Genomic DNA, 25,522 nt, shown 5'->3' with positions numbered 1-25,522 from the left:
TTACCCAATGAGTAATGTTTGGCACTTCTCAAAAACATGTATTACCATGAAAAGCTTATTTCTGCATTAGAATAGAATTAAGTGATGATTTTTATTAAAAAGCATTTACATGTGATTTGCATGAAAGAACCAATACAAAGGCAGTCTTTCACGTTCATTGCATTTTAAAAATACACCAAGTAGTCTGTGTTAATTCCCAAGGTTTTCATTTGATGACTGAAGGAAACAACTGCCACCTACAAAACGACAGATTATTTGTTCTGTTACCTGTGATCGTTTCTTAAAAAGTGAACTGCTGTAATTTTTTGGCATTGAATGACAGACTTATTAATTTGACTGCTTTGGTAATGGAAAATCAATACTCTTCATTACCCCTCTCCTGAGACAACTCACAGAGCAGTTCTTAATCTGTTTTATGTCCTCCCTGTTATGGCAGAATCACTTCTATTCCCACACATCCACTTCCTTGTTAGCCATGTAGCTTAGCGTTTGTTCCTCAGTCCATACATGGGGGCAAGAATGCTTTTTTTTTTTTTTTAAATAAACACCCAATGAAGGAAAGTAGAAGGAAAACTTACTCTGACCTGACATCTGGAACTTTCTGTATTTAGTCCTGGACCAGACTAAAAATGACAAATTGAAATTTCAATATCATGTATATCTTTGGGGCCCAAAATAAAAGTTCTATCATTTTATCTCCCTCCCCAAGAACTAGCAACTTGTGCAATACCAGATCTTAAAAATAAGGTTGTTTTGCCTATTAATTTTTCTCTTACCACTTTAATTCAGATATAATTTAAACTAGCTACTTTTTAAAAGGGATAGGGCTCAAATCCAGTCGTTTAATACATGCGAGCGATATAAAACATTGTCAAATTATGAAAGTAGGGCTGCAAAAAAAATCACATCAAAACTGAAGTGAGAAAGCAAAATGACCTGTTTTTTAACATCTAATATCTCACAACCTACAGGGACTAGATATTCTCTGGACCAGTACAAAAGTTTACAAAACCATAAAGTCTTCCACTCACTGGTCATGGACCAATCAACAGAGATAAACAAAAATTAGATCCCTATTTTTTGTCTCTTCAACATAAATTAACATCCTTTAGAGTAAAACTTAGAGCTCATCCTCATTAGTACTAGCGTTGGACAAAATAATTTTTTTCCCATGGAAGATTTTGAACAAACAATTTTCATACACACTTTTTGAGAAATTTTGAAATGAAATGAAATTTTAATTTAAAATTTTGAGTTTTGAATTCTGATATTTTTTCTCCTCTTCCCCTCTTCACATTCCCCTTTTTTTCCCCCAATTAGAAACACTGATGCGATAGAGGTGTTTTTTTTAAGTGTGTGAAAGTAGGAGGGGGTACACTTCCTCACTTGTTTATGGAAAGTAAATACAAATAGTACTTTCTCTAATTCGTTTTTACTTTTTTTAATTCAGATTTTTTTAAAAAGAGTATATTCTCCACCTTTTCTCACTAAAAAAACCCACACTTCTATCCATCATCATCCTGAGGGGAAAAGTACAAAAAAGACAGAGAGAGAAATAGTTTTTCCTGCTTTCTGAGGTTTGTTAATCTCTGTTGCCCCTTATCCTTGCTTTTTTCCAGTAGTAAAAGGTGGGAGGAGTAAACAAGGGTGAAAAGGAGGTGAGTGAAGATTCCAAAAGTAAAAATCAAAATAGTTCGGTTTTGAAACCTAAAGCAGTTAGAAATGAAAACTTTCATTTTGAAATTTCCTGTCATAAAATGTGGTCAAATAACATTTTCCTGCTTAAAAAAAAAAAAATGGTTTTCAGCTAAATCCTATTTTTCTACAGGATACTTATGCTATTTAGAATAGGAAACATACAGATTTATTTGTAGATTTTTAAATGTCAATGTGACTTCTCTTTAAAATATTGCTTAAAAAAATGAGATGCTCGGGTACTAAGATAATAAGAGTGCATAGGTAGCATCTCATAATAGATGCAACACAATCTTTTTGTGAAGTAAAACCATAACTTTACACACCAAATTGGGTTTCCTGCTTCAGAATTCTTAGGCAGTCCATTAAGTCCATTGTTGTTTCTCCTTGATCTATTTTTTCATATTATCCAATTTATGCTACATTTCTCTCTCTCTGCTCTAGCAGTGCTGCGCTATCACTTGTTTCTCCTAGGCCAGAAGTTTCTAACACAGAGACTCAATATTCCACATCAGTAACTTCCTTCTTTACTGCTCCAGTCTTGGATGTCTTATCATGTCTTGTAGTCAGACTCAAAGATCTGCTCCCTAATGTCCACCCTGGTTGGTAGTTTATTTTCTTCAGCCCACTCATTCCTCTGTTTTAGGTGCTGTGTCTTCAAAATGAAGTTAGAGGCCTCTCCATACATAAATTTGGGAATGTTTTTGAATGGTCTTTCCTCTGCAACCCTGTGGTCTGCTTTCTGGGGTGGGATTAGCAGATATGGGGGATGAGGGATCAATAGGGGCAGATTACTTTGCAGTCTCCTTAGAATTCGGACTACAGCAGCCATTTAGTTCAGCCACATGCTGATCCCCTACCTGGGTTTGCTATTTTAACCATATTATAGTGAACTAAATATTCAAATTTACATGTTTAAACCTGGAAGAAAATAAAACCCCAAAGCCCGCCCCTGCTTTGATGGGATATTTTTTAAATCAATTTTTGATTTAGAGAACTTCTACAGAATTCCTACCCTCCGCATCCCTCCCCACCTTCTTTTTTTTTTGTCCGCATCTTGCATTATGCAAAAACCACTGTAAAATAGAAACAAAGGTGTTAACAAAGGGACAACACAATAACTTCAGTTACAGAGTTGATCAGTCAGAGCTCTGGGGTGCAGAGAGCACACAGGGGGCTGCTTTCTGCACCTGGGCCTCTTTGCAGTTCTCACTGTGACATTTCATCGCTATCAGCAGAAAGATTTAATTATGAAAAAAGAGGGCATCTGCAGCTTGTACTCAAAGGGAATAAGCTGCAATTTTTCCAGAACCTTTCTGTCCTAACTAGAGCTGTATGCAGCAGTTACATTTGCAAACGCTTTCAAGGTTTGGGAATTAGGCTTCATTCTGAATCAGAATGGAAGCCTAAAACTTTACAATGATCTGTGAAGGAAAATTCCTGAAGAAAATCATTTCAGGTTGAAATGTTTTGTTATGACAATCTAAATGTTTTGTATAACACAGTACAAAAAATCTAAAAAAAATCAAAATAGTCATTTCAAAATGAAAAATCTAAATGTTACGTTCCAAAAAGTTGAAATGTGATGTTTCAACATTAGAACTTTTTTCAGGGTTTTTTTCTGAAATGAACCTATTTTTGCAAACTGTTTCAGTTTAGACAGAACCACATGTTCCAGTGGAATATGATTCCATCAAAATTCTCCAACCAGCTCTAGCCCAAGCTTTAAAAAAAAAAGAGGCGGGAGGGGCTAGGGGAGATTATAGCAGCTGTCAGGATGACAGAGCTCTGCTAAAGATGGGGATTCTCACTTAAACTCTCAGCTTCAAAAATCAGTATTATATAGTTAGAGTCTTGAAACGAGGGGAATATACACTCCAGTTTCTTAGAAATCCACATTTCAGACATACCAGAGGATACCTCAGAGGTAGAAAATCTGATCTGATTAAAAAACATTGGCAGATTCTGAAACCAAGGAAAGGAGGGTAGGAAAAGACAATACTCTAGAGTACGTACTGGCAATGGCAAAAGTGAAGCTGAACAAGAGTAGAGTCAGAAGTCTATTTAATAAATACATCGGAAACAATATGTCCTAGATGGTGTAATGAGGCTTACTCTAATATGGTAATGCCCTGTTAAATTGGAGGGAGTTGATGATAATTTCTCATTATGCAGTAATATAATCATTTTGTTTGTGGTGTTTACATGGCATTGATGTTGTAAACATATTAAAACTTCCTAAATAGCTTTTAAAAAGAAAAGAAATAACAAATCCTACAAATTAGCATTTCTGTATGTGTAATAAGTTATTCCTGCTTTGTATTTTATTTATGAAAATATTTGCTCCATGTTCAGTGGTGGTTTTTTAGATGTCATTCTTTGCTATTTTAAAATTTTCCTTCCAAAGCTGTTTGTCTTTTAATGAATGATTTATTAGTTAGAATTTTAACCTGAGGCCAAAAAAGAGATGTTATACAAATCAGATACTCCACAATGTAGGACTGGTAGGCTCTCCTATAAAACAGAACACAGGGATTATCTTATGCCTGAGAAATTGTATATTTAGTGAACTGGGCAGTTAGATCTAAAAGGCATTTAACTCTCAGAATGGATTTTGAACACTGCCAGGATAACTAGAGGTGCATTATTAAGATCATACATAAGATCATTGACCACAGAGGTGAAATGGTCAATATCTTTAATTAAGCAAGTAATGGGGGATAGGGAATCTCTCTGAAATCGGTAAGTATGGATTGAAATATAAGAACACTGAAAGCCTGTTACCAGCATTGAACTTCAAACTAGCAGCAACGTTGAAGCCTGCAATAAAACTACACATTGATGTCCCTATGATTATTAGTTGGGAGCAGAAAACAGAGTGATGCAAGGTGTGGGGAGGATTTAGATGTCAGATGCTTGGGGTAGTTCTGAGTGAGAGAGTCCTACATACATGTACAATTAGCACTTTAACCCTAAAAATCTTTTTCTTTTTTAAGAAACAGATTTGCTGTATGCAGCAAAAGTATACCGAGATGATCGCCTCCGAATGAAAGCAGACTCCTTGCCAATGGACAACTGCAAAGAACTAGAAAGGCTGACCAGTATCTATCGAGGAGGATGAACTAGAATTTTAGCTGTGCATCCTTAAGTATGCTATTATATCTCTCCTGTCAAGTGAGAAGAGATTTAGTTTCATCCTGAAAGCTGAAAAGAGGGTGGACGTAAAACTCTACTGTGTAGCTGTTTCCAGAATCCTTATGATGAAATTTCATTTAATGGCTTCTTTACCTACTATGAAATATAGAACAAAGTCAGTTTACATATTTTAATTGTTTAGATTTTATTTCAAAGGCTTCCGTGAATTCTTTCAGCAGAGAGAGTAGCTCAGAAAGGATGCCACACTTGTAGAGACTTAGTCATAGTGGTTCTCCTCTAACACATTTGTCATGTAAATATCTATGGAAAGAACACTGTGTATATACAAGTTAAATGACTTTTTATTTAAAATCTCAGAAATTTAGCTCCATAAAATATTTTGTTTCACTGATGAAATAAATAGTATGACTACATCACTCCTTATTCAGATGTCAAGTGTGAGTAGTTTAAACAAAAAAATTTAAAGACTTTATCTGTAACTTTATGTACAATCTTCAGGTTTTACCAGCTTAGAAGAACTTGATATTTTAAAAATATAGCAGTATATATTCCTAAATATATGTTGGGATAAATTGATTTGGCTTAGAGTAGCAGTTAGCTGTTGTTTTTAAGAATTTCTGACCAATACTAAGAAAACCAAGAGCTTCACTAATCTCTTTTAAAAGTAAATATTTGTGAAGTGCTGTACAGAAGTTATGAATGTTGCTTTTAGGACTTGGAGTAATTTACAGCAACTCTGCCCTTTGGTATTTCAGTAGTATACAAGTCCATAAGCGTGTTGAACATGCATTCCCAGGTTCCTTATTTTTCACTGAAAAGGTAGAAGGAAAACCTGCAATAGTAATTAGAGTTTAAAAAAAAAAGAAAAAAACAATATGTTTCCTCTCGGGTGATTTGCAGTTTCTCATTTCATGCTAGTATCCTGAAACTAATTCCCTTTCACTCATCACAAGTGGAACAGGAAAATCACTGCTCAAGTCAAGATTTGTGCCTTTTAACACTTCTGACAACTAACTATTAAATGCTTAGCTGGTTTGTAATATTCTGCTGTGATCAGAGCCCCACAAATTTGATCAAGTTCAGGAACAAGAGGAAGTTACAAGAGAGAAAGTTGTTTCAGTCCACAGTGTTGCTGGATGGACTTCCTATAGATGAGAAAACATACCATTTAATTATTACATAGAATGAAGTATAATTTAATTCCATGGACTGAACATGTAAGTTATATGTATCCTCACATGGTGTCACAAAGTAAGGGACATTTTGAAACAGCTGGATACAGGGTGTATGCTGCCTATAGAAATAAATAAGTGCTTTGAGTGTAATAGATGAAATTTCAGCATTGTACTGTTTGTCAACGCAACATAGCAAAATATTGTGTGTTTCATATGCGAATTCTGGCTGTTTGGTAATAAGGGCAGTACATTGTTAGAGAATTTCTCTCTTTAAATTTATCAAATTGCGAGAAGACAAATTCTACTCTCAGGTTATAACAGTGTAACTACTTGAACAGAAGTCACTGCCTTATTCACTTCATTGGGCTTACATTAGATTTACACTGGTGTACTTTATGAGCATAGTTAATCCTTAGAGCCACATTAAATGCTGCTAATTTGAGTGGCCCTTAAGCCTTTTGTGTGTACCTTTTCTGAAGTGTCTCACTGGAAATGCCCAATATTGTATATGGTTGTGTAACATATGGAACAGGCTGGCTAGTGATGTAAAAAGCTAATAGCTAAACCAAGTTGGTCTTTTGAAAGAAGTAGTCTTCATAGTACAAATCAAAGGTGAACTTCAAAGCGAAGAGCTGAAAACTGAAATGAAGCAGGGTTTCTGTGCTGAATGTCTCCACTAACCAGGTTTTGGGGCAAGGAGAGGGGAATGATGTATCATCGCATTCATCTGTTTATTTTAGAGATCATCCAACTGTTTGCAGTTTTCCTTAGAAGTAAAGCAAGCAAGCAAATGTGGATTCCCTCAATTCTAAAAGTATCCTGAAAGCATCATAAATATGCTAATTTGGACATCAAAATAACAAAGAACTTGTCAAATTCTCTATATTGTCTTAGTAGAGGAATTTTTTCAATGGTCTTGAACAAATGCACTGGCCTCCTGTTTCATAGATACACCTGTATGCTTGTGGGTGCCATTTTTTCAGTGAACACAAAGGGAAATGATTTCATAGTGTGTTTATAAAATACTGGGGCTGTGAAACCACAGTTAAGAAATGTGTTTAATAAAGCTGCTTACAATAAAGTTATAATTACTGCACAGTTAGAACTAGGTTGCTACATTCCATTGAATTATAAATTATTAGAAAAATAATTACCTTTCTAAGAATATTCTGTTTAAAAAACATGTTTTGATTGGTTGAAAATTGCTGCTTAACACTTGCTAGATTAAGTATTTGCAGTCTCTCTTACTGAAACCAGGGTATGAGGACTGGGGAAGTATGGGTGTTGCTTCCCATATCTGCCTACCTTAAAGGTGATCTGGAAGGATTCTTTTAAAGTTGCACAGAACCTGAATTTCTCAACCAAAAAACAAGATGAGAAAAATCATTTAACAAAACAGATCCTTGTAGGCCAACTTGATATGTAATAAAGAAGCAAAACCAAGCCCATTTATTTCCTTTGTAAAAGTGACCTTTTAAAAAAAATCCTCACAAAACAACATTTCTGTTTTAGTCAGTTGAGAACCCTGATTTGTTACGAGTTTAAGGTAATATATATTTTGCACATATGGTAAACATTTCTGTGGATGTTCTGTTTGATTAACTAAAACCAAACTTAAAAGTGAATTTAGGACTTTTAAAAAAACTTTTTTTTTAAGATTAAAAAGACAAAGTTTATAGCCATTAAAATATAGTTAGCACTTTATTTTAAAGTGACAGAGTCAACTTAAAAACTTCCCTCTGGAAATCTTTGACCTATTATTGTTACAAGTAACAAGTAAGAGTGCTATTATTGATAGATTGAAGAGGAAAAACAGTATCTATTTTTCAAGATTATTTTGTAGTAGTTTCACTGACTGACTCACCATTCAAGGGAGTCCGTGTCCTCTGTGTGGATCTTTCACACAGCAACAAGCAGAGGAATACATGGGAAAATGCGATAGTAAAACCAAAAACTGACAGGGGAACTCAAAGGTAGGCATCATTACCTGAAACTTTCACCCTTTTTATTTAATTCACCAAAGTGATCATAAGAACGGCCATACTGGGTCAGACCAAAAGTCCATCTAGCCCAGTATCCTGTCTTCCTACAGTGGCCAATGCCAGCTGCCCCAGAGAGAATAAACAGAATAATCATCAAGTGATCCATCCCGTTGTCCATTCCCAACTTCTGGCAAACAGAGGGTAGGGAAACCATCCCTAGCCATCCCGGGTAATGGCCACTGATGGACCTATCCTTCATGAACATAGCTAGTTCTTGTTTGAACTCTGTTGTTGTCTTGGCCTTCACAACATCCTCTGGCAAAGAGTTCCACAGGTTGACTGTGCGTTGTGTGAAGAAATACTTCCTTTTGTTTGTTTTAAGTCTGCCTATTTAATTTCATTGAGTGACCCTTAGTCCTTGTGTTATGAGGAGAAGTAAATAACACTTCCATATTTACTTTCTCCACACCAGTTATGATTTTATAGACCTCTATCCTATCCCATTAGTCATCTCTTTTCCAAGCTGAAAAGTCCCAGTCTTATTAATCTTTCCTCATATGGAAGCTGTTCCACACCCCTAATCATTTTTGTTGCTCTTTTATGTACCTTTTCTAATTCTAATAGATCTTTCTTGAGATGGGGCAATCAGATCTGCATGCAGTAATCAAGATGTGGGCATGCCAGAGTTTTATATAGAAGCAATATGATACTTTGTCTTATTATCTATCCCTTTCCTAATGATTCCCAACATTGTTAGCTTTTTTGCTTGCTGCTGCACATTGAGTGGATGTTTTCAGAGAACTATCCACAATGACTCCAAGATCTCTCTTTTGAGTGGTAACAGCTAATTTAGACCCCATCGTTTTATATGTTGAGATTACATTTTCTAATGTGCATTACTTTGCATTTATCAACACTGAATTTCATCTGCCATGTTGTCCAGTCACCCACTTTTGTGAGATCCCTTTGTAGCCCTTGTAACTCTTTGGAATTAACTATCTTGACTAGTTTTGTATCATCTGCAAATTTTGTAACCTCACTGTTTATCTCTTTTTCTGGATCATTTATTAACATTGAATAGGACCAGGCCCAATACAGGCCCCTGGGAGACACCACTATTTACCGCTCTCCATTCTGGAAACTCACTATTTATTCCTACCCTTTGTTCCCTATCTTTTAACCAGTTACCAGTCAATGAGAGGACCTTCCCTCTTATCCAATGACAGTTTACCTTGCTTAAGAGCCTGCACTGCAGCCTTCTCAGCTTCTTTTTCAAAGAGAACAAACATCACATTCCATAGATATATTGTAAGTGTGATCAAACTATTTCATTATTTAAACCCCCTATTTTCCTGTCCCTTTTAGTACTTGTAGTGTCACTCTAGCAGAAACCAGAAAATGTGGAGCTCAGATTTCTCAGGCCCTTGGAAGTAATTTTGCTGAAGATATAGTGCTTAATAACAATTTTACATAGCCAAATACTTTTTCCCCTCTTAGGATCTGAGTTTGCAAGCAGACTTCTGTATACAAACACCGTGAAGCTGCTTTCATTGAAATCAATAGCAAAATTCCATTTAATTGAAATCAATGGCAAACATACCATTTATTAAATACAATACAGTATAATTTAATTCCATGAACTGAGTATGTATGTTATATGTATCCATGCTGATAAATTAAGGGACTTTCTGAAGCTGTGGGATACAAGGTACATGATCCCTGTAGAAAGAGTGAGAGTGTGTTGAGTTAAGTAGGTGACAGTGATGCAATTGCTCTTTGGGGACTTTCAGTAGGGCTCAGTGTATGTGGCGGGGGGAAGGGGGAAACAAGTGGAATTAACCAATTGCAGGATCAGGCTCATAGCCCTTAGCAAAGCCATTGCATTTTACTTTTAAATCATTCTTGGTGTACAGTAAGGAACAATGTAATCTTAAACCTCTGTTTACCATTCACATTTCCCGCCCCCCATGAAGCCCTTTTAATTATACCAGAAGCTCCCATGATCTGTTAATGAGGCCGTTGATTGCAGTTGAAGATTTTACATGGATCTTATTTCATTGGGAATCTCTTTAGGAGTTACCTTAATAGCACCAAATTCATTATCATATCCTATGTTCCTATTATTATTTTTGGTAGGAGATGCTGCGTCCTCAACTTTCATAAAAACTAATTGCCCTTTTTATATTTTGCAAGAATGATTTGTTTCTCTTTATGCCTGACCTGTTGGTTGGTTTGTTTTTAACACAAGGCCAAATGTTCAAAAGTATTCAGAATTCGTTGTGGAGCTGGATTTTTCAAAAGTGCTTAGCTCCTATTTAGGCACTTAAAGCAGTCAGGTTTTCAAAAGTTCCCAGCAGCTCCTATTTAGTACAATATGAGCTGTTGGGTGCTGAGCTCGTTTGAAAATCTGCCCCTGTGGCCTTGGGGGGTTGAAATTGTTCTTTATGTTACAAGCATCTGAACAAGCAAAATACTGAATATTTAGAACCACTATTTGTATGTTATAAAAATACAGGCAATCTTGCATTATGTGACACCATATTCAAAAGGGGAAATGAAGTTATGTTAATACATATATAGTATCATGCAGATCCATTGTCATATAATCCATTCACATGCAAATACTAATATATGCATACACATATATATCTATCAAAATGCATTTACAGGAAATGGGCCTCAATGGGGAGGAGCAAGTAAGTCATGAACTCTCTTTACAAGGTCTCTGAACATTTCAGTCTTTCACCTTCTACCGTTACCTTTGAGAGTAACGTTGGCATTCAGTTAAAAAATTTTTTTTGAATCCATTTTGTTTTTGAGGTATTAACCATCGTAGCAGAAACATTTATAATCTGAAAATGGGTAAAATTCCCACAATGCTTGATTATTGTTAATTGACAGGCTTTCAATTTTGATCTTTCAGAATCTTCACCTTTTTTCCTAACCGAGTCAGCCTACCACTTGAACTGTGTGGATTGTAATCCACTGAGTAACCACGTGGTAAATTTAGGTTCGTGATAATGAACCAACACAAGAGTCCCTTTCGTCCATTAAATCTGCATGAGCCATGGAGATAGAGGAATGAATGAACACAGTGATCAGCATGTCCAGTTTTGGGCATTTAACAGAACAGATGGCTGCATCTACATGTCTAATCCCATTAGTTTCAGCTGTAGAAGGCGGGAGGGGGGGAACTGATAAGAAAAACTTGGAGAAGGAAAAAGAAACCCATCCTTTAACCTTCATGCAGATGTGTTTAAGGGAAAGTAGGTGGAATGAGGCCTCTTGGTATAATCTTTTGGATGATTTTGTAATCTTGAAGGAAAGCTTCAGGTTTCAGGCTCCCTTTTCAGTTTGGTTACTCACTATTAAAGATATGAATTTTTTCCAATGTATTTAAATAATTTCCTTTTTAAGCATGTTGAACAGAAACCTAAATATTTCTTATATTAAGGGTTATGTGAAATGTGGTTTTTAAAGTTTCTTTGCATGTATAATTTCCCGGACAAGTACATGATTCCTTTTCACTCAATACCAAGGTTTGCTGGTCTTGGGACCACTAGACTTGTGAATTCTGTGTGTGCATATGTGTATGGGTGTATATATTTCTTTTCCAGCTAATACCTCAAACTTGTGATAGTTTAATATTGTGCTACTGTAAGTTTGCACAGAGCAGAGCTTCCATTAGGAATTAAAATTATCCATCCAATTTTGAGGATTCTGGTGTCACTGATCTTTAAATGATTTTTTTTCCCCAGTATGTAAGCATTCCCATTACAGCCAAGGTGGGCAAACTTTTTGGCCCGAGGGCCACATCTGGGTATGGAAATTGTACGGCGGGCCATAAATGCTCATGAAATTGGGGGTGGGGTGCAGGAGGTGAGGAGAGCTCCAGTTGGAGATGTGGGCTTGGGGGGTGGGGCCAGAAATGAGGAGTTCAGGGTGTGGAAAGGGGCTCTGGGCTGGGGCAGGGGGTGAGGGTGCAGGATGTGTGTGTGAGGGCTCTGGCTGGGGGTGCAGGCTCAGGTGGGGCTGGGGCTGAGGGGTTGGGGTGCAGGAGGGTGTGCTGGGCTGGGGGGGTTCAGAGGGTGGGAACAGAGCTGGGATGCAGGAGGGGGTAAGGGGTGCAGGCTCCGAGTGGCGCTAAGCTCAAGTAGCTCCCAGAAGCAGCGGCACATCTCCTCTCCAGCTCTTATGCAGAAGCGTGGCCAGGTGGCTCTGCCCTATCCGCAGGCGCCACCCCTACAGCTCCTATTGGCTGTGGTTCCTGGCCAATGGGAGCTGCGGGGGAGCTGTGTGTGGGGCCTCTTGGCTGCCCCTACACATAGGAGCCAGAGGGAGGAACATGCCACTGCTTCTGGGAGCTGCGTGGAGCAGGACAAGCCCCAGACCCCACTCCCCAGTGGGAGCTCGAGGGCCAGATTAAAACGTCTGGAGGGCCAGATGCGACCCCCAAGCCGTAGTTTGCCCACCCCTACATTACAGGGTCCATTCTTAGAAAATTATACTCTTTTGTTCTGCTCAACAATCTGAAATCTGACACGGTAAAAAGCATTTCTCAACATGAATAAATAGTGAAATGTGGTTGGAAATGGCTTACATTTCAAATGACATTTCTGAACCTGCTGCTGGCATTGGCTGTTCTACTCAGTTCTGACTGATATTTTACAAGTGTGTGTTGGAAAATGTAAATTCCCTCACCTGCTTTAAAAATCTGAAAGAATTTAAGTGCTTGTTCTTCAGACTTTTAAAAAAACAGTGCAGGAGAGAGTATACAGTCTTTGCAAATCATATTCAAGACACCTAATAAATTTAATGGAAGCCTTGCAAATGAAATCTGGTGAAAAGAAGGTAGTATCTTAACAAAGAAGATCTTGTTTTATTTTGTCTATGGCATTTTCAAGATTTAAAGGTTAAGTTTAAAAAAAGACATGTCTGATTTATAATATCTAATGTAATATTAGACTTATCAAAATAAAATTATTTTCAGTGTGAAAATGTGCAAAAATCTTACTTTTTTTTACATGTTAAAGAAAACCTCGACGACTATTCATTGTAGTTCTGTTTTAAATTCAGTGGCTTGCATTTAAAAGGAACAACTATTTCACTTATCAGAGGGGTAGCCGTGTTAGTCTGGATCTGTAAAAACAGCAAAGAATCCTGTGGCACCTTATAGACTAACAGATGTTTTGGAGCATGAGCTTTCATGGGTGAATACCCACTTCATCAGATACTCATGCTCCAAAACATCTGTTAGTCTATAAGGTGCCACAGGATTCTTTGCAACTATTTCACTGTATGCTCAGCTCATGTAGATATTGAGAACTAACAATAGGAACATACTTATCTTATAAGATCAATTATTCCTTTTTAAGGCAAAGTGTTCTAGCTACTAAAATGGTGTCTAATCTTAAATTATTCTTATATATTTTGAAAATACTGAATTGTTTTATAACTTGACTCTTCTACACAGCTATTAATTACCAAAATGAAGACTGCCAACTTGCAGTAAACAATTTTTCATTGTTTTCATGGGAAAAAACAACTACTAATCATAAGCAATATTCTGGTGCTGCTAACTCCCTTTAATCAAATGACTCAGCAGTGAAAGTGACAAGTTCGTACCATCTATTAGTTTGTAGTTAGTTTAAATGTAGTTGAGACATTGGGTGATGGTGATGCACGCAAACATTAAGGCTGTGGACTTTGGCAGACCTGAAACAGGTTCTGTGATTTATATCTGCAACCCTAAGCTTAAGGTGAAATCCATGCCCCACACTGCAATCAGTGGCAAAACCCCAAGTGATTTTAATGAGGCCAAGATTACACCACTAATCCTGCGCACAATTATTTGGGTTTATGATTTTGTTACACGTTTCTGAGATTAATATTAAAAATGGGCATAAGATTTACTATGGTTATATATGTATGATGACTTTAAGTAACAAAAGTTCCTCTTCAGATTGAAAAGAAGTTGAGTAGCAGAATTAGAGCACATACACACACCTCTGAGTGTGGAGGTAGGAATCAGCCTCAACCCTTACAATGTATTAGAGACAGGTGGGGATCTAATATAATTGCATGTCTACAGCTTATATAATTGGATGGCACATAAACTGCTTTATATAAGAACGAACAAACTGCAATGATAAAGGAAATAAGCTATGCAGAAAGTGGTGTAAAATTAAAATTCATCATTTTGGGGGAGATTTTTTTCAAAAGATGACTGGACATTGCATTCCTGTGAAGGAGCATATGAACAGCAAAAGTCTAAACTTATCAAAAATGAAATACTTGAACACAACCCCCATTTGGATAATCTGCCTTTTAGTGCTAAAAGAAGAAAATGATTTTTAAATCTTGGAGAGAAATTCATAAAATGATACTAAATTTCCACTCTTGTCCTGTTTAATTATATAAAAATCATCAAGGACAGCACTTAACTTTAATAGCTGTTTTTAAAAATACAGCAATGTGACTTACTAGAACAAATGCTGCTTTCCTCCTCTACATGCATAATGGCAAACACAGCAGGTGAGCCTCTGTCACTAGTTTTTACTGAACTATATAATAATTTTTTAAAATTACAACTTGCTTGGTCAGCAGCACAGTAGGTGGAAACCCCTCCAACAGGAATAATTGATAAGACATTTGAAAATTGCCCTTTGAATTGCAGCTGGCCTGTCACACCCTCTTGTTAGAGAATGTGAAAACAACTTGGGATTGCCAGTTATTTTGCTGTCCAAGAACTATTTTTTTTATGTTAGATAAAAAATTTAGCATAGGTGACAGATTAGAATAGAGGGTAATTCTAGCTGCATTTCAAGATAAAAGCTTAAACAATTCATTCTATTTGTTCTTTATCCTTTTTGTTCCTGAATTGATTGGTATCTCCCCTCCAGCATCACCCATGGGCCAGGCACCTCTAAATATGTATATTTGGCAGAACTTTTTTCCCTCTTTAGAATTTATTATGAAAAGAGATTGTCAAGCTTTATCCCTAGTTAAACTGAATAGTTGTTGATACAATCCTTTCCTAATGGTTAAGATCATGCTTTGCACTATAGTATGTGAGCACATGATTTACATTAGTGTAACACCTTTCACCCAGAAGGTCCTAAAGCATTTACAAAATACGTTAAACATTGTGCAAATGAGATCACTTTGCCAATCTGTAACATGATACTAATTCTAATATCAAATGTTGGAACTGTTCAACAGTGTAAAGCAACAGTATATCATAATTTAGGACATGAAGTGGAGATGTCACTTGAAACCACTGGCAAAATTATAGCTGGGATTTACATAACATGAATTGGGCCAGGAATTTGGCTTAATCTTAAGAAACATACATGACCTTAACTAAATAGCAGGACTTCAGTTTTGCATTTCTTGCAAAAGACAAGATCTTCAGCAGCACATTGCCATCTTGCTGGGAGAGTGACCTACCAAGTTACCACACCATTTTGTGCAGCATCCCTTTCCTTAGAGGCCACTGGGACTCAGTGCAACTATTTAGGTTTACCAGAGCTGAACAGCTCAGCAGGATGTGCTTTTTTTCTTCTCAAGTCCTTCTAACACGTGTGGTGTAAATATACATAATTTATCCTGTATAACAATTATGCATAATGTCATTTACATCTTTTTCTAGAGGATGGCTGTTAGTGATGAATAAATATTAAAATTTGGAGTTGAACAGGACTGCACCTCTAACTCTGCCAGATTTTCAGTGTGATCCCCTTCCATTTTCATGGGCCAGTGTCTCAATGGTAAACCAGTTACCTAACTCCCCAAATCAGAAAACTTGGAAGAGCTGGACTGCCCTTAGGAGAATGAAAGCAAACTACCTGCTAAAGAGGGGATTATTTATATTTTTAAAATGGTGTGTCATCATTTTACTCCACAGCTGAAAGGAACTTCAGAGGAAATGCAAATAATCTCTAACCTACTTTTGCCCTGAAATATCAAATTCTCTGAGATTCCACATTGCAAACTATCAGCTGTTGTATCTTCCTATTATTATGTTGTTTGCAGCGGTGTTGTAGCTCTGGTAGCCCCACGCTATCAGACATACAACGTGGGTGAGAGAAGTTTGTCTTTTCCACCATCGTGGCCCAACACAGGCCGATGTCACTATGAGAAGGGCTGTCCATAAATTGCATCGTGCATTAGGGTCTTTTCATTGTCTGTGTGTGTCAGGGTTACTAAGTGTTACAAAGGGTGGCAGGCTGCGCACTGAAAACCACCTCCCGAACAATGGGTTAGGGCAGGCAATTCAGGGACAGCCCCCAGGGCCCTTTGCAGCATCCCTGCCAAGCCAGACCCAGCAGCACCTGCCTCCGGATCCCGCTGGAAGTGAGTGCTGGGGCCCACTGCTCAGCACCCACCCTGTGCCCCTGGGCAGGCGCCCCTACAGCACGAGCACTACAATAGGGCGCGCTGCTCCTGAGGCGGGCCCACGACGCGACCACGAGCCCCTCCTGCCACCTCCCGCGCCGCGGTCCCTACGCCAGTGCAGTCACATGACCCTCTCTGCAGGATTCCCCTTGGGGCGGCTTGGCCCTTTGCTTGTCTCCTCCCGCTCCCACTAGCGCAGCCCTTTGGCTGCGCTCACTGAGCAGGCGCAAACATAGGAGCATGCTCACTAGGTACAAGGGAGACAGATCTGACGCTACACCGGAAGTGAGGACGGCGCGCGGGGGCAGAAGCGATCGTTCGGGTGGGGAAATCATGTGATTGAGGGTTAAAGGGAAGCGGCTGCTGTCATCTGTGGTATTTTTGTGAGGAATTCCGGAAGAAGCGGGCGGCCTCTTGGACGCTGGGGTAAGGGGGGGGGGCTTTGGGGGGAGGTTGGATGGGCGGACCCCCCGGCAGAAGTAATGTGTTGTGGTAATTGTTATTATAGGCCTCCGGCTCTCCCCCCCCCCCCCGTTCAGGGGCTGGGGGACTCGGAGCTCCGCAAACCCCAGCCCCTTGGCAGGGCCGATGGGACAGTTTGTAGGGAGCGGGGGGTGCTAAGCGCCACAAAAGCAAACGGTGACCCCTGGATATGATGGGAACCGCTTCAAGTCAGGGGGTGCGGGTGCACCCCTAGTTCCAACACCTGTGCTCCGTGGGCCAGGGAGCAGCCCAGCCTGTCCTTGGCCACACCGTGCACAGCTGTGGGAGCCCTGTGGCCTGTCGGGTGCCAGGGCACAACCCAAGGAGGGGTTGGGATTCTCGGGTAGCCAGACCTGCTCCTTGACCTGCCTTGGGAGCAGGTGCAATCTGCGCCCCTGCCGGCTGGCTTCCCTCGTGGAATCAGAGACAGGTAGGACTTGAGTGACCCTACTCTACTGCACCCCTGCAGAAGCCAGCAAACCTAAACTAGCCTTGAGAGGTGTTTGTCCAACCTGTTCTAAAAACCTGCAGTGAGGGGGATTCCACAGCCTCCTTTGGAAAGCTGGTCCAGTTCTCAGCTATCCTTACAGCTAGGAAGTTTTTCCTCCTACTTAACCTAAATCTCGCTTGCTGCAGGTTAGGCCCCCTACTTCTTATCTTACTCTTAAATAGACACAGAGGACAGTTGATCCCTCTCTTTCTAACAACCTTTTACATATTTGATGACTGTTAGTTCCCACCTCAGTCTTTTCTTCAGACTAAACATCTCCTGTTTTTTTTAACCTTTTCTCATATGTTGAGCTTTTTAACCCTTCTGTCGTTTTTGTTGCTCTTTTTTGGACTCTCTCTCCATTTTGTTCACATATTTCCTAAAATGTTATACCCAAAACTGGACCCAGTACTCCAGCAGAGGCCTCACCAGTGCAGAGTAGACTGGGACACTTACCACCCCTGTGTTGCGTATGATGCTGACAGCAGTCTACGTTAGTTGAAACTGCCTTTCGAAATAGTCCATGTGGAGGGTGTTTCCAGTGGGATGGTGACAAAAACAGAGATGACTGACTGTCTTTATGACCAAAGGAACAGTGTATATAGGCAGCTGAAGAGTCAGTGGCCAGGGTTTGCAACACTGACACTCCTGCTGTCTGGACATCGAGAAACAAACATGGTTTCCAGATGGCAAGCTCTGGTAACAAACCACTGGGAGAACTCCATGCAAGGCACGGACAGTGCTTTCAGTTACTTCCCCTGTTGTGCTAGTATTACAGCTCTCTTATCTGGATTGAGTTTAAGCTGACTGACTCATCCATATACCCCACTCTGTCTGATGTGATTCAGTGATTGTAGCAGAGGCAGGAAAGAGAGAGCTCTCAGAAAATATCTAGACTAACAACTGCCTAATGTTGTCCCATTGAAACATACAAACTTGCTGGCAGAGTTTATTGTAGAGAGTATCCAGGAATAACACGTGTACATACCTTCACCGTACAGTCATTCCTCTCATTAGCGCCCCATCACTGAGGCCAGGTCTACACTACAAACTTACGTCGGTATAACTACATTGCTCAAGCAGCAAAGAATCCTGTGGCACCTTATAGACTAACAGACGTTTTGGAGCATGAGCTTTCGTGGGTGCATGCATCTGACGAAGTGGGTATTCACCCACGACAGCTCATGCTCCAAAACGTCTGTTAGTCTATAAGGTGCCACAGGATTCTTTGCTGCTTTTACAGATCCAGACTAACGCGGCTACGCCTCTGATACATTGCTCAAGGATGTGAAAAATCCACATCCCTGAGCAATGCAGTTATATCAACCTAACCCCCGGTGTAAATATTACTGTGTCAAGAGCGTCTCCTGTCGACATAGCTACTTCTCATGGAGGTGGATGAATTACATGGACAGGAGAAGCATTACACCAGTGCAGCTGAGCTGCTGCAGCTTTTTAAGTGTAGATCTGCCCTGAGATGCCCTTTACCTAGTTTATGCAGTTTTTAACCTATGTTTCCTACTGAGACGGGTGAGAGAGTTGCAACAGGTCTGCTTGTGGGGGAAGGCCCTCTGGGGAACAGCTTGTGTTTAGCTTGTGGTAAGTCAGTTTCTTTGAAGAGCAGTTTAATGCCAATAATTCATTCTGTTGGGCAGGGTAGTGTGAGCTTTATCCTCTTCACGTTGGCACCAGAAGGAGAGCCATAGGATGCTGCAAATTAATAAGGACACTTCTCCCTTCTTAATTTTGTGTGAGAGTAGGCAAAAAAGAGAGCAAGAGAGAGAAGGAGGTCATAAAAGCTTATATGCTTGACTAATGTTGACCCTTATTTTTCAGGAACTTTGACAGTACATCTGATCACTTTTTTTCCAAAAGTTTCTAACCATGGCTGACGTAAGTATTTTGAAAATACACATTTCTGTTTGAAAATATTTTGTCTTTGTAATTATATGGTTTTGTTTGTTTGTTTGTTTTGTTGGGGGGGGCGGGAGGGGTTGTTTCACTATTTGTGAAAGCTATCAAACAGGAAGAAACTATAGACCTTGTCCAAAAAAGCTTACGGCCCCAATCCTGTAAACAGATCCATGTGGACACACCCTTATGAAACCTCATTCAGTTCAGTGCGAATACTGATGTCAGTAAAGTTATGCATGAGCTAAAGTGTTTGCAGGACTAAGGCCTTAGAAGACTTTGAAAGGGGAACAGGTCTTGATTGATTGAGAATGACATGATTATGAAAAAGGGGAGAGAATCTAATCTTTGTTCAGTAACTTGTAAAGTGATTATATTTGGAAGACACTAAAACAAAGTTCACATGTGTCTGGGATATGCATTTGTAGCTGCGACTATATTAAAATATTCAAGCGCTTTGTATTTAGTGTGTTAACATGAAACATTATATTTAAAACACTTAGGGAGGACAGAGAAATGCAACAATATGCTTGCTGCCACTTCACTAAATGTATTGGACGCATTTTAGGTAGTTAACAAATATCAGTATGTACATTTTCAGCCACTGAAATGATTTACTTATTCCTTTAATTCTGTTATATGAGTACTATAATATGTAAATTCTGGAACTCAAGACTATTTTTATATACAACCACCAAAGAGTAGGGTGCGGGAGCTGATCAGTTATAATTCAAAATACTTCACACAATGCAATTTAAAGTAAGTGTTTTGTGGTAGAACAGAAGAGGAAGTTTTTTTTTTTAAATGACGCAAATGGTTTCTACTGTGATAAAATTGTGGAAGTTTCATATATAGGATTATTTTGAAAAATAAAGCATATTTCATACTCTTATTTTTCTTTGTAGGACCTGAAAAGGTTTCTGTACAAAAAATTACCAAGGTAACATAGCTATCATGCTATAGTAAAGTGTTCACTTCACACTCTGTGCTGCTTCGCAATTAATGTATGTTAATATTTACCTGGATTTTAGTGGGCTCTAGTGAAAGTAATCCAACAGACTGTCCATACTGTCTGAACACTTTTTTAAAAGAATCTATTACATTTTAGATTGCAGGTTCGTATATGCTGAATAATATTTATTTGGCTGCAAAAACTTAACTTTTGCTAACCTAGCTTTAATATTAAGACACAGTTATCTTGAAACTTAGTACACTGTCGTTTTTGAATGAGTTAAGTCAGTTCAGGTGGAAATAACTCAAACTTTTCCATCTGTCCACTCCAAAAGAAGTACAGTACTCTACTCTTCACTTCATTTTAAGTGTTAAATAATAGGGTTAAAAAATGCTCCTGTTACTGGAATAATTTTTCTCGAATTCAAGCAACACTTCATACTGGCTTTGTGAAACCTGCACTAAGGGACTACCTCCAATAGCAGTCCCCTTACTGAAGCTGAAGGACCTCCACAATTTCTAGTAGAAGTCTGCCTGTGGTCCCTTGGATATCACATAATGAAAGCTAGTTTAATGGTGGGCACTCGTTGCACTATCACATCTCTCATTGCTACCTCTCCTGTTTTCATTTTCGTATGGGTTTGCTGAATAAAATGAATCTCACTGCCAACATCTAAACTGGGTAAAAACAACAGTTTTATTTTGTTTCCTCTAGTGTTGAAGGTCTTCATGCTATTTTAGTGTCAGACAGAGATGGTGTGCCTGTTATCAAAGGTAAATCACAACATCTGATCCCTAATGGACATCTTTAATTGAAAGACAAAAAACTGGCTTCCTAATGGAGAGAAGACTCTTCCTCCTGTCAGGCTTTTAGTTTACTGTAAAATATTGGAGGTTGATCTAAGCATTAAGTCAGACATGCTCAAATTTGGGACATTTTAACAAGGATTTATTGAACACTAAATTATCTCTTAAAGGGAGCCCTCTATCTAGGTACATGCAGCGTGTTTAAAACCATAGTCTGTAGGCACCTTACCATGGCATCAGTGAAGAGAGCTGGAATCATGTAACGAGTTTATACCTTAAAGCTGCTTTGAGATTGGTAGGCAATACCAGGTTTGGTTTAGAAATCTGATATGACCAAGTGCTGCCCACAGATAGATGTACCAACTGCTGTTGACTTAATTCTGAATTTGTTTGCATCGGGGTTGTGCTATCCTTACCTTACTTTCCGGTAGTAGTGTGAGACATCTAGTGCTACAGGCACAGGAGTTGCCTGTATGTGTGAATCTGAAGTTGCATGATATGGGTGAAATGGGATGGGTCTTGCATGCTGTTGCAAGTGACACAATAAAACAAAACAGCATCAGCACAGATCATGGTGCAACAAACAAGCATATAGAAAATAAACCATCCTCAGAACGTTAGGAAAGCTTGCTGCTGATGTGGTGATAAAGATATACAGAGTAAAACATCTTCCAAGGCACATCAATAGGCCTTCATTATTGAGGGAAGGTGGGAAGCAGGTAGGGGCAGTTTGATGTGTATGAGATCTAATCTAGTTTACTGTTGCCTCAGATGCAGGATGCCCTTCCCATATGTACAAAGATCACGTAGGAATGTAAAATATGTTTTGTTCCAGTTGCCAATGATAATGCTCCAGAGCATGCACTTAGACCTGGTTTCTTGTCCACCTTTGCACTTGCAACAGACCAGGGCAGCAAACTAGGGCTTTCAAAAAACAAGAGTATCATCTGTTACTACAACACATACCAGGTAAGAGTCTGTTGGCCAGAGCTGTCCTACATGATTTTTGTTTTGTTTTTTTAAACTCTGTGCTGGCTTTACACTGGGGTTCGATTATATTTAAACGTGTGTTTTGTTTTCCTAAAATATGTAAGAGCTGGTTATGCTGTATTTTTGCGATATTCATTGGAATTAGCTTTTGTTTCTCAGCATCAGTAATGAGTTCCTGGTTCAGGACAGTACTTGAAGGTCACTGTGTGCTCCAGCAGATGGTGCCTGTTGCAAATCTCTTAATATCTACCATTCTAAATTTTGTGCTTATTGCTCACCATTTAAAAATATTTATCTTGGAAAAACAAAATGTGCATATTTATACATGTGATCAGCGATACTGCTGAACAAGCTGGGGTTTCTGTCCACTTTAACCTGTGTACTCATTAAATCCTGCTTCAGGAAGTGTCTGGGCAAGGAAATTTACATAGAACAGTTCACCGTTTATAAACTTGATATTTTTTTTTCGTGTGTCTGCATCATCCTTCAACAGATTCACACTCCTGCTCAGTTCACAATGGATTGATGAGCAGAATTTTACAGACGGGCGTTGATACAAACAAATGAAAAAAGCATAACTGTTTAGACTTGCTATATTCAGCTTTGTTTGATGGAAAATAAATGCAAAAAAGTAGCTGTTAGACCCTGACTGCATTGGCCTGACATACTTTTGACAGTACTAGCATATGTTCAGCATTTCTGAATTATTCTTTGTCACTCCTTCCCCTGAATAGTATTTATTTATTTAATCATGTAACAAGAGGGAGGAAATAACATACACACTATGCTGCAGCTTTTAAATTTGGTTAGATTTCACAATGGGTACACAATACTGTACATATCTGTGAGTCACAAAATGGGATTGCCGTCTATCTCTGCTAGCACCTTTAAACTCTGAATCTTTAAAACATATACATAAAAGCCAGTCCTTTTTCCTATTTATAATTTAAATTGATGGGACCAGTTGCATGAATAAGGACTGCAGGATTAGGGAATGAGTATAGCAAATTTTACACTGTATTTTTTGACAAGCAGCATATTGATTTTTGAGGAACTTCTTCTGTTTTTGTGTTTTTAAGGTGGTCCAGTTCAATCGGTTACCTTTGGTAGTAAGCTTCATTGCTAGCAGCAATGCCAATACCGGTACGTTTTCATTATCAGTAATTTCCTAAACTGTTATGACTAGAGTGATATATTTTCAGTAAAAGACTTAAAATAATTCATTTGAAAAATGAGTTACATAAACTTAGGTCCGTATTCATTACACAACTGCATATTAACTTGTTAGCAGCATGGACTCTGATAAAAAGGGCATTGGTTGATTGGAAAAAAGTATTTTCAGTAAAATTTTCAAAACTGTGTAAGTCCTAATGGGTCTGATATTTGAAACTTTTGAAAATAGGAGTTTGGCAAAATTTTCAAAAATACCTATGATCTTTCTTAGAAGCAATTCATTTCCCCACATGTTCTAATAATGCATTACCTTAAACAGGATGTGAAGCTCACTTATTTGGAAAATGCACTGGTAATGACCCCACAATACAAACAGTTGACAATCTTTCTTCTCCCTCAGTGCGCACAAACATGAAAACAAAAACAAACAAAAGCCTCTACATTATTCTGTCCTCCAGGCTTCACAGTGTCTAGTCTTCATTTTTGTCTGTTGGATGCTAAGGTCTGCAGGGAAGGTACTGTTTTGTCTTAAACAGCTTAGCACATTAGTGCTTAATACTTTTTGCTAGTGATAAGGATGATGGTACAAAGATTCTGCAGGCCAGATTTTTGCCCTCTGTTGATCTGTGCAACACCTGGTCTCAAAATTATGCCCTTCAGATATGCAGGACTATGAGTTGGGCACTCCAATGTGTCCACTTGACTCTCTGCTTGTTCCAGAGGAAATCCTCTTTTGTAGTCATTGTTCTCTGACTTTCCAACATACACGTTCTCCCACTACTTCCCAGAACCCGCATGGTGTGGAAGCGATGCTGCAGCTGCCAGTGAAGAGGAAGACTGCTTGCATTGGCTCTGTTCCTGTTCTAGGGACTTTTCTGCCCTGTTTTGTTCTCATTTGATTCCCCCATCTGTGACTCAAAGAGGAAGAGATGAGAGGGCACTTAATTACAGTGGCAATTGCTGGTCACTGCTGTGATTAGTTCTCATATGCTGCTTCCTTGCAGAGTGATAAGCTGAAGTGAAATCAGTTTAGTTTTAATAAACACTTTCATTATTATTGACTGCTTTGGAGAGAGGCTTGATGGATGCTGTGTAGTGTAACTATTTTGTATCTCCTCTTCTTATTGTTACAGGATTGATCGTCAGCTTAGAGAAAGAGCTTGCTCCCTTGTTTGAAGAGTTGAGGCAGGTTGTAGAGGTTTCTTAACCTGATGGTGTCATCAAAGTGCGGCATCTCTTCACTACCCAATGGGACATAAAGATTCAATAATTCTCAGCCTACAAAACAACAAATGTTTGAGAGGAAATATCACTTCCCCCATTGTACTAAATATTTAAGATTAAATTTGTACATAGTGCTGAACTGGAAATGAGATACTAGTGTCTTGTAGATAGACTCTTTGGCCATGTATTTTGTATTGTGCAGTACTGGAGAGACCAGCAAATGGCTCCAGTGGAGCCCTTACTAAGGATCAGGTTTAACAGAGTTGACCGGTATCCGCATACTGTCGGTCCAGATAAGTGACCCACAGCTCCCTTGCTGTACAGGAAATGAAGTATTGAAATAGGGTTTACCCTCTCACTAGCCACCACTACACAGTGGGGAAGTAGAATTAATTTTCATTGTCTTCATAGGGTTTACCCTCTCACTAGCCACCACTACACAGTGGGGAAGTAGAATTAATTTTCATTGTCTTCATTGCTTCTTTGCATGTGCTAGGAAAAAGAGAAAATATGCTGGCAGTCCTAGCAGTACAATCAATAACTAGTCCATATTTTTTTATTTTTGTGACGCTTCGGTAAAGGAATACTACTAATCTGAATGTGTGAGCTTCCTTGGTATAGGAGAAGGATGCTGCTATTTCTATATAAGTTACAGCTTCAAGCGTTTTCCTTATTACTGGGTACAAGTGCCCAATCAGTGTTGCACTTTCTTGTATTTCTTTTGTACAGTGTAGGTGTGATACCCATGTTTTGTCTTTTGTTCTGGTATTTGTGGCTATGTTAGTGGTAACACTTGATCTCATCTATTTTTAGGTTTTCCTAAGTAGATGTCGAAATAAAACAATATTTTTAAAAATGTTGTAACCTGATCCATTTTATAACTGTCCTAAAATATTGCTGGTAAACCTGCTTTTCCATGCAGATAACTGTCTTCCTTGTTGCTTTATAAATGTACAACTTGGATAATTTGTGGGCTGAAAAATAAGGTGTGGATCTCATCTAGAGCTCATCGTTTTTGAATTTCTATCAAAACTTGCATCATTTGCTGTCCAATGTCAACCTCTACACATGTTGGCCTTCTATAAGTA

General features: G+C 38.7%; 2 protein-coding genes and 1 long non-coding RNA gene across 5 annotated transcripts in view; 2 read left to right on the top strand and 1 right to left on the bottom strand.

Annotated features, from left to right (window-relative positions):
• Window positions 1–7,469, top strand: part of DNAJB14 (DnaJ heat shock protein family (Hsp40) member B14) — a 33,375-nt gene extending 25,906 nt beyond the window's left edge. For both annotated transcript variants that reach the window (XM_030564433.1, XM_030564432.1), the window contains exon 8: window positions 4,692–7,469. In XM_030564433.1, coding sequence (XP_030420293.1) covers window positions 4,692–4,731 — 40 coding nt within the window. In that variant the 3' untranslated portion in view covers window positions 4,732–7,469. The remainder of the gene's footprint in view (window positions 1–4,691) is intronic.
• On the bottom strand, window positions 6–16,655 carry LOC115652433. The gene is made up of 3 exons (XR_004000645.1): window positions 15,958–16,655; window positions 579–623; window positions 6–236 (listed from the first exon to the last, which is right to left on the bottom strand). It is a non-coding gene; the product is annotated as an uncharacterized LOC115652433 (long non-coding RNA).
• A 28-nt stretch (window positions 16,656–16,683) lies between these two features.
• LAMTOR3 (late endosomal/lysosomal adaptor, MAPK and MTOR activator 3) lies at window positions 16,684–25,460 on the top strand. 2 transcript variants are annotated; one of them, XM_030564437.1, is made up of 7 exons: window positions 16,684–16,831; window positions 19,215–19,271; window positions 20,195–20,229; window positions 20,956–21,014; window positions 21,952–22,016; window positions 23,117–23,180; window positions 24,344–25,460. In XM_030564437.1, exons 2-7 carry the CDS (start codon window positions 19,263–19,265, stop codon window positions 24,415–24,417), a joined length of 306 nt encoding a protein of 101 aa, XP_030420297.1. In that variant the 5' UTR covers window positions 16,684–16,831; window positions 19,215–19,262; the 3' UTR covers window positions 24,418–25,460. The 2 variants fall into 2 exon arrangements, with proteins under 2 accessions (XP_030420297.1, XP_030420296.1); XM_030564436.1 differs by having other exon boundaries at window positions 16,688–16,831; window positions 21,883–22,016; window positions 24,344–25,452.
• The last annotated feature ends 62 nt before the right edge of the window (window positions 25,461–25,522 follow it).

Source organism: Gopherus evgoodei, chromosome 5, assembly GCF_007399415.2.
Source record: "Gopherus evgoodei ecotype Sinaloan lineage chromosome 5, rGopEvg1_v1.p, whole genome shotgun sequence".
Lineage (NCBI taxonomy): Eukaryota > Metazoa > Chordata > Testudines > Testudinidae > Gopherus > Gopherus evgoodei.
Note: the sequence above shows the minus strand (reverse complement) of the source record. Positions and strands in the feature narration are given on the sequence as shown.

Bases quoted from the DNA above. Each gene is read 5' to 3' on its own strand.
- LAMTOR3 (XM_030564436.1), top strand. The intron at 21,015-21,882 runs GTAAATCACAAC...GTTTTGTTCCAG, and splicing joins TGGTGTGCCTGTTATCAAAG to TTGCCAATGATAATGCTCCA. The intron at 23,181-24,343 runs GTACGTTTTCAT...TTATTGTTACAG, and splicing joins TAGCAGCAATGCCAATACCG to GATTGATCGTCAGCTTAGAG.